Source organism: Grampus griseus (genome assembly GCF_964374135.1).
Source record: "Grampus griseus genome assembly, chromosome: 13".
In the NCBI taxonomy this organism is placed as follows: domain Eukaryota; kingdom Metazoa; phylum Chordata; class Mammalia; order Artiodactyla; family Delphinidae; genus Grampus; species Grampus griseus.
In genome coordinates, this window is record NC_139007.1 from 88,432,047 (window position 1) to 88,445,252 (window position 13,206).

The following is a 13,206-nucleotide window of genomic DNA, read 5'->3' on the forward strand; positions in this document are numbered from 1 at the left end:
GGCATCTCAGCAAGTGCAGAACCAAACATGACCACAACCTTTCATTGTTCTGGCATTGACTGTCACCATCTTGCACAAGTTAAAAACCTGGGAACCATCTCTCCCATTTTTCGTAACCAGTCTCTCCCAAGTCTTGGTACTTTGATCTGCTCGGTGGATCCTACCACCCTAGGCCAAAATATCGCTTGTGTGAATGACTGCAGTCATCTCTGAGCGCTCTTCCTAAACAGACTTCTGCCCCTTCCAGTCCATTTGTCATGCTGCACACAGAAATAAAACCCTTATTTGCATTCCGTAGCTCTTAGGAGGGAAACAGTAACCGGAACAAGGCTGGCAGCCATGACCCAGGCGCTGCCTGCAGCTCCACCTTTGTCTGCCCCTCGGCTGCTTGCAGCCTCTCATGTGCTCTTCGCCCTCCGGGACGGCTCTCCTGCCCCCTTCTGCTAGTCGATGCCTGCTCGGCTTTTCCACCACACACGCAGAGAAGCCCCCTGGCTGCCCACCCTGTGTGTGTGTGCCTGACGTTTGCAGCGCATGCCCCTGGAATGTCGTGTTTGGTTCCTGTCTTTCCTGCTAGATGGGGCGGTTCTGTGAGGGCAGGACCTTGTTTGTTCTTGTCATTGCCAAGCCCCTTGTCCTGTCCTGCTGTCTGTCTGGTAGGGGCTGCTAGTTCAGTCTCAGAGGGGATGTTCTCTGTCTCTTGTATCTTTAGGTTTTCTCTGGTGACTTCTTCCCTCCCTCCTGTACAACTGCAGGGGTTCTCCTGTCCGAAAGGTCTTTCCCCTCTTTCTCTTACATATATTGTAGCAGAGGAGCTAAGAGGTAGAAGATGATACATGTTTTAAGAGAGTTGCAGGTGAAAAAGTATTAAGAAGTTAAGAAATTTATTCTACTGGGAAGCACTCTTAACTGCTTTTTAGAGGAAAAAGAATGTGGGGTGGACGTTGGAGGAAGGTTAGAAGTGGACCTCCACGTGGAGGTGCTGCCAGGCAGTGGGACATGAGTAGAACATGACAGCACGGGGACAGGTGGGCCTCAGCAGAGAATGAGGAGTGGTCTGATGAGGAAGAAGGAGAAGAGCATGGAGGAAGGACAGAGAACTAAACCTGGGCTCGACTTGCATGTGTTCAGTTTGGTCGCGCAGGTGGCTCTCCAATGACACATCTCTTTGTAGTTGTTCATGGTTCCCAGAAGGCGTTCCTCACTGAGTCTCCTTCGGTCATCGCACAGCTCTGTCGCTAGACGCGTGGGTGAGGACATAGGTGTGAAAGTGACATGGTCTGCAGTAGTCACACGACTAGCGCTTGGCAGACCCTGGCGTTGAACCCAAGCCTTTGACGCTTTCCAAGATCACCGCTGCCTTCCCTGCTGGTCTAGAAGTTCATTGGCGCTTAGAGAGGTGACACAGTCGTGGTCGGTAGTGTAGAAGCAGGAGAGTGGAGGAGTGTGTAAGGGAACCCCCCTGCTCTGAGTCTTCATTCGAGAGGCGGCGGTGTCTGCGTCTCAGCCAGCCCAGGACTCTGACTGAGCGATCACCTGCCACATCCACAGTGCCATTCCAGGCCCTCTCTGCTCACTCTCCTTTGCTCTGGCCCCTGCCAGTCCCCGACTTCCGCTCTGGTCTCCCGTCTGGGCTCCTTGTCACGCCCCCTGGCTCATCCGCCACACCCACCCCATACCCACCTGGGCTTCCGCTGTGCTCATGGGCGTCCTGGCCGTCTCACCCAGTCTCCTGCAAGGGGAGTGCGGACAGGTTGGGTCTGACTGCCAAGGGTAGCACGTGTGTGCTGAAAGAGTTCAGGACTTAGTTCTTACACTCTTTAAGGAGGCATTGGCTATCAAGCAGAGGTGTGGTGAGATCAGATCTTTGTTTTTTGAAACATTGGGTATACTGCAGAGAATGGCTATTGGCACATAGGAGGGTTGGGTGGCCTCAGAGAGCTGCGGTCTCCCAGGGGCCTGGGGGAGTTCAGATTACAGGGATTTGGGGAGCAATTTGGAGGCAAAAAAGGCAGGAGCTGGGGATGGGGTTGCTCTTTCAGGAAGTTTGGCAGAAAGAGCCTGGGATGGGAAGAGGCCGGCAGAATCTGGTAGGCCTGTCTGCTGGTTGCGGGGCGGGGGGGGGGGGGGGGGGGGAGGGTAAGGGCAGATAGTGTGCTGTTCCCGTGACACTCGCATTTACTGAGCTTAGTGATACCTTTGAAAACAATTTTGAAGTTTCTTAAGTTTCCCTTAATTTTTTCTTAAAAATTTTTTTGCAATGGAGTCTTCCAGCCCTGTCAATAGGTAACCAGAATTCAAATGTGTGCATTTTGACCACACATAGTCACCCTGGAAATCCTTAGGTGCAAAGTTGCTGAATGCAGCAATTACCTGAGTACATACCCACAACCACTGCTGTTTCCTCCAGAGTTACACACTGTTGGATAAACTGAATTCTTGCTTTAGAATATTCAGGTTAGGTGCATACGTTAAAGTTTTTCCAAGTGTGGAATGCTATATAATATCTACAGTTAAGGGCAGAGATAAAAAGATACTGAGGTGATGAGCTAATTAATGAATTAATATTATGCTTGTAGAGAACTTCTCTGAAAACCCTGTGTATACCCAGAAAAGAATGTTACATCTCAAATTCTGTAGAGTTGCCGAAATTGAAGATTTCTTAGTAGAGTGAATATAATTTATTATAGCTATATACATAAATTTGTCAAAATACTAACTCTTCTGAAATAAAAAAAGAGTGAGAAATGGAAGAGGGAATAGGAGAATAAATTAGAAGGTATTCTGCCTTAAAAGGATCATGAAATATCTAACCATATTGTTTCTGATAGATTCTGTATCAAAGGGGGTGTTATAGAGAAATAGGTTACTTCTAATGATCTTTGATTGGTTAGAGCATCAAGTAATAACTCTTTTGGAATCCTTGCTGACCTTAAAGTTGCTAGCTTGTCTGCCATCCTGATTTAAAGAAATTTTAGCCATGAGATAGACACTCGAGTATGTCCAGCCTGAGACCAGTACTTACCACCTACTGGCCATGCACTATGTGCCAGCCTCGTATATTAACACATTTAATCCTCACGATAGTTCTGTGAGGTCAGCACCTTTGTTAAACCTGTTTTACATATGAAGGAAGTGAGGAGTTAAAGCGATTAGGACTCAAGTCTACAATAATGAATGGGCGTGACTGAGCTGCTTCACGTGTATGAGTAACAACGGGACACTGACACACAGAGGTTTTGATGTTCCAGGTTATTGGCAACACATTTTAAGGGCCATTAGTGGTAGGCTGGATTTAAATTCTGAAGAGTAATCTAGATGAATTTATTCCTGCAGTAATAAGAATGTTTTTGCAGGAACATGAAACCTGTATGGAGGATATTATAGGCCGTCTGATCTTAACTACTCATTGAATGAGAAAGTGGTATCCATTTAAATCATCCATCTCATCACCTACCATGTGCTGCCACTGTGCTGCATTCGAAGTAGAAAGAAATGAGTGCCCAGTGCATAGTTTCTGCTCAATAAAAAATCCCTGAACAGTTGAATGAACGTGATGCAGTTTCTAATCCCAGGGAGTTTATGGTTTAATAGGAGAGGTAAGGCCAGGTAACCAGTGTAGGGTAAACGTGAGTTTGAGCCCGTCAGGCCAGGGGTAGGTGAGTTCCTGCTCAAAGAGGATGACAGGGTTATGGAGAGATGACGCTGTAGGGGACCCTTAAAGGAGCAGAGACTGGGAAGTGGCTGGTTGGGAAGGGCTGAAAGAGGTCAGTTTTCCAGAGCACAGGGAGGGTTCTTGCAGAACTTTGGAGCTTGGGCCCCAAAGAGTCCACGAAGGGCAATGGTGTACGTGGGAAAGGAGATGGAGGCCTCCGCGGGGCCTCCCTTGAGTCTCAGGCTGAAGAATCTGTGGTAGCCGGCCAGATGCTTTGAGGAGGCATTGACTGGGCCTCTGTTTCCAGGAAGGCAGAGTATCGCTGGGATGAAGGGTGGCTTGGAGAGAGGAGAGACTGGTGGGGGCGGCTGGAGCCCTGGGTAGCATCTCTCCGTCAGGTGGACAGGATGATGAATGACGGCAGGAGGAAGTACGACAAGTCTGGTAGGTGATTGGAAATTGGAGGAGGAGCAAGAGGAGTAATAGAAAGCTTTGAGCCAGAAGCCCAAAGGAAAGGAGGCACAGAGGCCAGCTTGACGTCATGAGTTCGAGTGACAGTTACTCTATTTCTGAGCCCTCAGAGACGTTGGATTTCCTATTAAAGGTCACTGTTTTGTTTTCAGCGAGAAACCAGTTGCATTTAAATTTCCGGCAGGTCGCCAGAGCACATCACGTCCAGGCAGAGAGCTACCTGGTGTACAACGTCATGAGCAGCGGGGAGGTCGAATGCAGCAACAGTCTGGAGGATGCGATGGACCAAGCTCTGCCCAGCCAGGCCTTCGTCTACCGCCCAGTGCGGCAGCGGGTGTACTCCCTCTTGCTGGGGGATGGCGAAGGTGAGTCATGGTCTCGCAGTGACTGTGCTCGTGAACCTGAATTCTGAGAACTGGCCAGACAAAGTAGAGTGCATTCTTTCAGGACTTGGGGTTTATTTCTCTGTGAAATCTGTAATGTAGAATGCCACTCGCATCTGTGCAGAATAAAGGGTAAGTGCCTTGGGACGTCTGTATCTAATTAGCAAACATTTGACCAGTATTCATTAAAAGAGAAGTGCATTGTTTCTGTAAAATGTCGAGGTTTTTTTTTTTTTTCCGCCGCACAGCATATGGGATCTTATTTCCCCAACCAGCGATCGAACCCACGCCCCCTGCATTGGAAGTACAGAGTCTTAGCCACTGGACCACCAGGGAAGTCTCTAAAATGTTGTATTTTTATGCCTTAAAAGGATTCGTCCTTTTTAAAAAATGTGAAAACCCTTTCCTCCTGTAGGAGTGTAGGGTGTGTTTATTATTAGAAGACAGCGTCTAGTTACTCTCCCTCAAAATGTGAGTTTCGTAAAATGATTGTATATAATCATCATATTTTAAAATATAAACAAAATTTTCCTTTGGAGTTTTTGTAATTAAGTTTATGTTTTTCCATCTGTATTTCAATTTCACAGTAGGAACAAGAGGATAAGGAGAGGACTGTCCCTGGCTAGGCCAGTAAAATTGAGAGGACCTTTAACACCAGGAATAAAATTAATCAGACCCTGTAACCCTCTGTTAGGAACAGTCTGGGGAAATTGGGAGTGTCGGAGAGCGCTCTGTAGCACAGACTAGTGATGCTTAATGCATGCAGTTACCTCCGTGCAAGGCCTTGCTGACCTGAGGCAGGCTGCTGGAACATCATGGTCTGATCGGATGGTGCTGGGATGAGAAACAGAGTCTGGCACACTACTGTCAGGGCAAGGACTGAAGCAGAAAAGTCCTGGTGAAAGGATGTCTGTGGCCCATTTGCCTAAACTCCATTATCTCCAAACCTACCAACATTACTATTAATATTATTCCAGAAAGGAAACATTTACATAATCTAACGGTGGTGATAGAATCATCAGATTGAAGTGTTGTGATTATTCTTCTTTTGGGCAGAGGGAGTGGCAGGTCCTTTGTACCCAGATTTTATTAGATTCCCAGCACCACCCATCATGTGCTGCCTTCTCCCATAGGTGCTGTGAGAGTTCAGACACTGATGTGGCCTAAGGAGGACATGAGAAAGATGTTTAAGCTGATTTGAAGACAGAAACAGAAGAACCTATGTAAACTTTGAAACCAAATATTATTGAAATAATTTTTCTATTTTTCTTATGTGGTTCTCTGCCCATATACTCTTTCTTAACATGAATGATGGCACATTGACTCCAATGATTAAAGAAAAGATATCTTCATCATGAAAAAATTTCATGTTATAGAATAATATTTGCCTAGAATTATTTTTAGAGTATTTTGTTAAATGAGGTTAAAATATATAAACTTCATAACTTAAATTTCCTACTTTGTTAATGCAATTTATTGACAGCCATAGAGATCACTTTATTAGATAACCACAATAACAGGAAAATTACTCAGATTGAACTTATCTTCACAACTGACCTTCACGCTCCTTTTTTCTTTCTCAACTTTTTGGCTTTCTACATGAAGTCTACATTGTTAGGATGTAACATAAAAAGCTGCTGTTGCAGGTTTATTTATGATGAATATAATAAAGCGTATTCTATGCTGTTTGCTTGGCTTGGCTTACTATTGCACATGCACCTAAAAGAGATGTCTTTTCTGCAGTGGAGCGTGGTGTTCTATAAAATGCCAGTATTGCGAAGAGGGCTATGAGAGTCTTCCACCGACTTTCTGTCAGCTTGTTCATAGTTTTTAAGAAAAGAGTGTTGAAATCTCCAGATACTGTTGTGGATGTTTTTATTTATTCCCTTCATTCTGTTAGTTTTTACTTCAGATGTTTTTGAGGTTCTGTTATTAGTGAATGTACATAGAGGATTGTATGTTTCTTAATGAATTGGCTCCTTTAACATTATGAGATTTCCCTTTTTTAGAAAATCTGATCATATTCCCTATGTTGAAGCTGGCTTTGTCTGATACTAGTATACACACCCCACTTTTCTTATGATTATGTTGTATCTTCTTTCTGTCCTTTTACTTTTAAACTATTTCTTTATATTGAAAGTATGTCTCTTTTAAGCAGCATATACAGTCTTTCAATCTCTGTCTTTTAATTGGACTGTTTAGGCCATTTACACTTAATGTACTTATTGACAGTACATGTAATGTCTTCATGGGTTTAAGTCTTCATTTTGCTCTTTGCTCTGTTCTTTTTTCCCTTATTTTCTCCTTTTCTGACTTCTTTTGGATCAATTGAGTAATTTTTAGTATTTTGTTTTGTATTGGCTTATTATTGGGCTTGGATTATTAGATTTACCTGTTTTTGTTTGCTTGTTTTTTTAGCAGTTTTTATAAGGTTTATAATATATGTCTTTAACGTGTCACAATTTGACTTCCGTATCATATCACGTAATGTGTATTGTAAAAACCTTACAACAGTGTACTTGCATTCTCCCTGCTATTCTGTATATTTTTAAAACTTCTAAAATGATTATATACTCAAGGGAGTTGCAAAAAATAGCTCATAGGGTTTCATGTACCCTTCACCCAGCTTCCCCAAAGATGACATCTTATAAAATAAAGTACAATATCAAAGCCAGGAATTTGACATTGGTACAGTACTATTAACTAGATCATAGACATTATTCACTTTTCAGCATTTTGTCCACCCATTCATTTGGTATGTGTATAGTTCTATGCAGTTTTATCCCATGTCAAGGTACAGGAATGGTCCATCACCACAGGGGAACTCTCTCATGCTGCCCCTTTGTACCCTGCCCTCTGTCCCTGTCCCCTGGTGACCACTAGTCTGTCCTCCAACTCAACATTTTGGTCATTTTGAGAATGTCACATAAGTGGAAACATAGTAGGTAACCTTTTGAGATTATGTATATGTTTTAAATCCCATAACACACAATTCTTATTTTTATTTTAAACCATGGGTTGGCAAACTTTTTTGTGAAGGACCAGATGATAATAAATATTTTAGGCTTTGAGGGCCCCACAGTCTGTAACAACTGCTGAGCCCTGCTGAGCCAAGTGCCATGGACCTACATCCAGAAGGGTGTGGCTGTGCCAGTGAAGCTTTGTCTAGTTTTCCCATGTCACAAAATTTGAATTTTATGTCATCGGTTTGTGTCACAGAAAATTCTTCTTTTGATAATTTTCCAGGCATTTAAAACAATATGAAAAGCATTATTAGCTTTCAGACTGTATAAAAGCAAGCAAGCCAGATTTGGCCTATGAGCCAAGTTTTCCAACCCTTCCTTTGAACAGTCAGTTGTTTTTTTGTTTTTTTTTTTTAAGAATAATTTATTTTTTTGGCTGCGTTCGTCTTTGTTGCTGCATGCAGGCTTTCTGTAGTTGTGGCGAGCTGGGGCTACTCTTTGTTGCAGTGTGCGGGCTTCTTCTTGCATCGCGGTGGCTTCTTTTGTTGTGGAGCACGGGCTCTAGGCCTTGCGGGTTTCAGCAGTTGTGGCACATGGGCTCAGTAGTTGTGGCTTACAAGCTCAGTAGTTGTGGCTCGCAGGCTCTAGAGCTCAGGCTCAGTAGTCGTGGTGCACAGGCTTAGTTGCTCCTCGGCATGTGGGATCTTCCCAGACCAGGGATTGAACCTGTGTCCCCTGCATTGGCAGGCAGATTCTTATCCGCTGTGCCACCAGGGAAGTCCCAGTCATTTGTCTTTTAAAGGAGTTAATAGGTGAGATGAGGTCTTCTGTGTGCACCATTTCTGCTGCTCTTTTTTTTTTTTGGTACGCAGGCTTCTCACTGTTGTGGCCTCTCCCGTTGCGGAGCACAGGCTCTGGACGCGCAGGCTCAGCGGCCATGGCTCACGGGCCCAGCTGCTCGGCGGCATGTGGGATCCTCCCGGACCGGGGCACGAACCCGTGTCCCCTGCATCGGCAGGCGGACTCTCAACCACTGCGCCACCAGGGAAGCCCTCTGCTGCTCTTTATTTCAGAAATATAATTCTGCTGGATGTAGAATTTTAGGTGTTTTTGTTGGGCACTTTCAGAGTGTCATTCTGTTGTCTCTGGCTTGTGTTTCTCATGAGTTGACGATTGTCCTTCTGACTGTTGTGTCCACGGATTGCAAGTGTGTGTTTCTCTGGCTGTCCTTAGGGTTTCTTCTTGATTGCTGGTTTTCAGCCACTGTTCAAGCTGAGCTTTGGAGTCGTTTCCTCTCTGTTTATTCTGCTTGCAACTCTTGAGCTCTTTGGGTCCATTTCTATTCCCTATTGACTTAGAAAACAACATTTCATGAAACGGTGCTCAACTTTTTCTATCTCTCTCACCTATCACTCTGGGCCTTCAGTTACGTGCCTGGTTCACACCTCACAGTGTCCCTCAGGCACCGAGGCTTGTTTTTATGCCTCTTCTCTCTGTGATTCAATTCGGGTCACTCTTGTTGTCATTTTCACATTTCTAGTGTCTTTCCTCTGCAGTGTCTAATCTGCTGGTAACCCATCCGGTGAAATTGTCATTTCAGATATTGTGTTTTTCAGTTTTTTAAAACAATCTTCCATTTCTTTCTTCCCTGTCTTCATGTTTTCCTTTAAATCCTTAAACTTGTTCACAGTAGCTGTTTTCAAGTCCTTGTCTACTAATTCCGTCATCCCTGTCATTGCTGGGCCCGTGTCTGTTTATTGACTTTTCCTCCTTATAATGGGTCCACATATTTCTGCTTATTCTGATGTCCAGTATTTTTTATTGTATTCTAGAAGATTTTGGATCTGTGAAGGGTCTTGATTTCTGTCCTGTCGGGCAGTTCATTTACCTAATCCTTTCAGGGCTTGCCTTATAGGGAATTTCAGGAGGTAGAGTGGCCCTGCTCCTGAGGCTGGGCCTTCCTGGGCTGTCACCCTAGTGCCGGTGTTTGACAACGTCTCTGCACACTGGCCGCAGGGGCCCCCGGGTCGGTCAGCAGGGTTCCCCATGGTTGTCTTATCTGGCCTCACTGAGCTTTGCCCTGGACCCACCAGGACCTCGAGCACGCTCCTCTGCAGACTTCTGGAGCCGTCTCTGCACGGCACCAGCTCCTGGTTCTGCCTGCAGCCCCTGCTGTCACGACAGCCTCGTCCTCTCAGAGAGTGGCTTGTTCTGCCAGGCTCTTCCGCCCTAGGTTGCTGTCTGCACGGTGCCTCAGGGTAAAAAGTGTCCACTCGAGAAGGCGGTGGCTTCTAGAGTTGTTGGAGAGGGAAGAGTCGTCAGCACGACCGCCCCGTCTCAGCCAACCCCACCCTCCTCTAGTGTTCCGGGTGCTGACGGCGTTGAGTGCTAGTGTGGTTCTTGTTCCTTTTTTGTGACTGTTTTCCCCTTGGAGAGTTTTATCCTGCATGTTTATACATTTTTCTCCCATCCATATGTCCGTTTTCCTTTATTGGAACTGCTAAGAGATGTTGCACTTCCTGGTCTGATGTTCTGTTTCTTCATCTTCTACTTCCTGGTTTGTTTTTGCTGCATTTGGGTAACATTTCACCACTCCAACCTCAGCTTTTTTGGAGAAGTGTCCCTCTCTCCTTCCTCTCTCCATCAGGGCCTTTCTCTTCTCCGTCCTGAAGCTCCTCCTGGACCGTCGAATTCCTGCTGGAAGCCTCAGGTTGCTGGCCTGGCTCCTGTTCTCAGTGGCTCTGTTGGTGGGAGGCCATCAAAGCTGGGTTTGCCCCCTTTATCCACAGGTGATTTCATTCACTTGCATTGCTTTAAAAACCAAATCCATGTTGAAAAATACAAAATTTATTTTTCTGGCTCAGACCATCCTTTTTTTTTAATTTTTTATTGGAGTGTAATTGCTTTACAGTGTTGTGTTGGTTTCTGCTGTACAACGAAGTGAATGAGCTATACATATACATGTATCCCCTCCCTCTTGGACCTCCCTCCCACCCCCCATCCCACCCATCTAGGTCATCACAGAACACTGAGCTGAGCTCCCTGTGCTATACAGCAGGTTCCCACTAGCTGTCTCTTTTACACATGGTAGTGCATATATGTCAGTCCTAATCTCCCAATTCGTCCCACCCTCCCCTTCCACCCCTGTGTGCACATGTCCATTCTCTACGTCTCCGTCTCTATTCCTGCCCTGGAAATACGTTCATCTGTACCATTTTTCTAGATTCCACATATATGCGTTAATCTACGGTATTTTTCTCTTTCTGACTTACCTCACTCTGTATGACAGAATCTAGGTCCATCCACATGTTTACAAATGACCCATCCTTCTGACCAGTTCTCTTTGTCCCTCATGCCCTTGAAAACCAACTCCCCCAGATTCCTCCCTTATGCCATCATCAAAATTGATTTCCTCTGAAGAAGCTTTGTGCTTTTCATTCTTAAGCTTATTACAGTTCGTACTTGCACCCTGTTCACATGGGTATTGTCTGGTGGCCCTCCTCCCCACTAGGCTGAGGGAGCAGGGACTGTTCAGGGGGCATTTTGCCACACCTGGCAGATTTCTCAGGTGAGTTAGGTGACCGATATTATGTGTGTTGAGTGTGTGTTTAAAATGTTACCTTTGGGCTTCCCTGGTGGTGCAGTGGTTGAGAGTCCGCTGGCTGATGCAGGGGACGCGGGTTTGTGCCCCAGTCCGGGAGGATCCCACATGCCGTGGAGCGGCTGGGCCCGTGAGCTATGGCCGCTGAACCTGCGCGTCCGGAGCCTGTGCTCCGCAATGGGAGAGGCCACAGCAGTGAGAGGCCCGCGTACCGCAAAAAAAAAAAAAAAAAAAAGTTACCTTTTCAGGAGTACTTGCATTTAGCAAGGCATTCCTTAGAAAAGGATTACCCTAATGGTTGAATTTCAGACATGGGAGGGAGAGCGATGGTCTCTCAAATCCCACTAGGTAAGCAGCTGTCTCTAAGCCCTGTCTGACTGGCAGGCAGGAGCCTACTCGTTTGGAGTTTAGAATCAAAGTTGCCTTTAACTCCACGGTCATCGACTCTCAGCACTAGGGCTCCTGCAGGTGCACAGCTGTGGACGCTGGAGGTCTGAGCCAAAGCACAGCACCGAATTGATGGCTTCATACTTCAGAGCTCCTAATTATGGGCAAGATTTGGGTAATGGATCTGTTGGATACTCCAGTTCATCTGGAATGTTGCAGGGTGCCTCTTCAGGGAGTGGTTGGTCGCTGTCACTCTTACATGTATTTTATATAGTTGAATATATGGTATTTAGACAGCTCAATGGCATCATGGCCAAAAGTAGGGAGAAACCCTGAAATCAACTCAGACCTCAGCCCATCCTTGGCTTCATACCCATTCTTACCGCTGATTTTAACTCTGTCTCCGTTTTTTAGTCTCCCTAATGATAAGATTAGGTTAAATCACCATAAAACTTGATATATTTTAGGAAATAGAAGGAACTCAGAAAGATGCAAGAAGGCAGATTCTGTTCTGCCCTCCTCCTCTTGTCTCACTGGTTTGCAGCTCTGGAGAAGAGCCCACGCCTGTGGCAGTCTTTAACAATTAAGGTTAACTGTCCTTTTTCCTTGTCATTCTCTCCTCGTTTTCACTTAGCAGACATTCTGGGAATCCATGGGAGTTGCAGGAGAATGATAGTCTTGTGATGGGCGGTTAGGGAGTCATGTCATCCGTGTGGCACCTTTACAAAGCGCCTACAGGCCATCAGCTCATCCAAGTCCTAGAGGTTGACCTAAAAGGTGACTTTTTTTTTCAAATGTATACAAAAAAGAATGGGGAGTTTTTCTGTATTTTTAAGGACTAAAGCCACACATAATTACAGATTAAACCAGCAATATAAAAAATATTACAGGATCATAAGGACATATGTATACTTTTTAAAGCCTGGAGGATTGTTATCAAACTTGAAAGTACAGTACTTGAGCGGTTAAAGTTGACGTTGCTTCTGCTCGTTCTCTTTCCCCTCCCAGTGCTCACAGACCCTCCAGGTTGTGTGAGAGGAGTGGGCACTGCTGGGAGTGTGTGTTGGCATAATCAAGAGTTTTTATGGGAGAGCGGTTGGGCATGTAGACAGTTCCACAGTTTTGCTCCCAGGGGAAAATGTCTTAGTTATACTAGAAGCTTTTATAAAGCAGTATAATGTGTCTGTCCTTTGGGAATAGCAGAAGAACAAGTTTGATTATGCTACTTTTCTGTTTTCCGTATAAAATGTTCTAGCGTGAATAGAGAGTAAAACTAGCAAAGAAATTTTACTTGAGTTTTTACTTTGCTCGTTTGAACTCAGAGCCTAGCAAATTGAAAGTTCAAATGAGAAAATCAACCTTTTCTTTTAGGAATTACCAAACTCAATTTTCTCTTCTCTTTTTCTTGATGTGTAGGTATTTAAGAAGATTATTTTAATTCAGACAAACCAAATTATTGCAAACATTTCTGCTGTTGTTTCAAAGTGCATACCAGATTAAAACCTCTGAAATTATGTGGTACCCCAGAGAATGTGCTAAACTATAGCATTTTCAAGCAAAATGCATTTATTTTTATTTTAAGAAGATTTCAGGTAACACTTTGCATCCGGCTGTGGCTTTTAGGAGTGGGGAGCTGTAACTGTGTCTGTGGTAGGCATAGTCTGAATTAACAGTGAAAATGCTTCCAAATGAATGTTTAGGTCTGGACAGAGACCTTATCCAGACTACAGACTTACTCTGCCATGT

The 13,206-nt window shown here is 44.8% G+C and overlaps 1 protein-coding gene across 2 annotated transcripts in view; it reads left to right on the forward strand.

The window, feature by feature from the left end:
* Positions 1-13,206, forward strand: part of FAM120B (family with sequence similarity 120 member B) — a 70,328-nt gene that overhangs the window by 13,198 nt on the left and 43,924 nt on the right. For both annotated transcript variants that reach the window (XM_082668860.1, XM_082668861.1), the window contains one exon: positions 4,311-4,491. In XM_082668860.1, the coding sequence (XP_082524986.1) occupies positions 4,311-4,491 (181 nt within the window). The remainder of the gene's footprint in view (positions 1-4,310; positions 4,492-13,206) is intronic.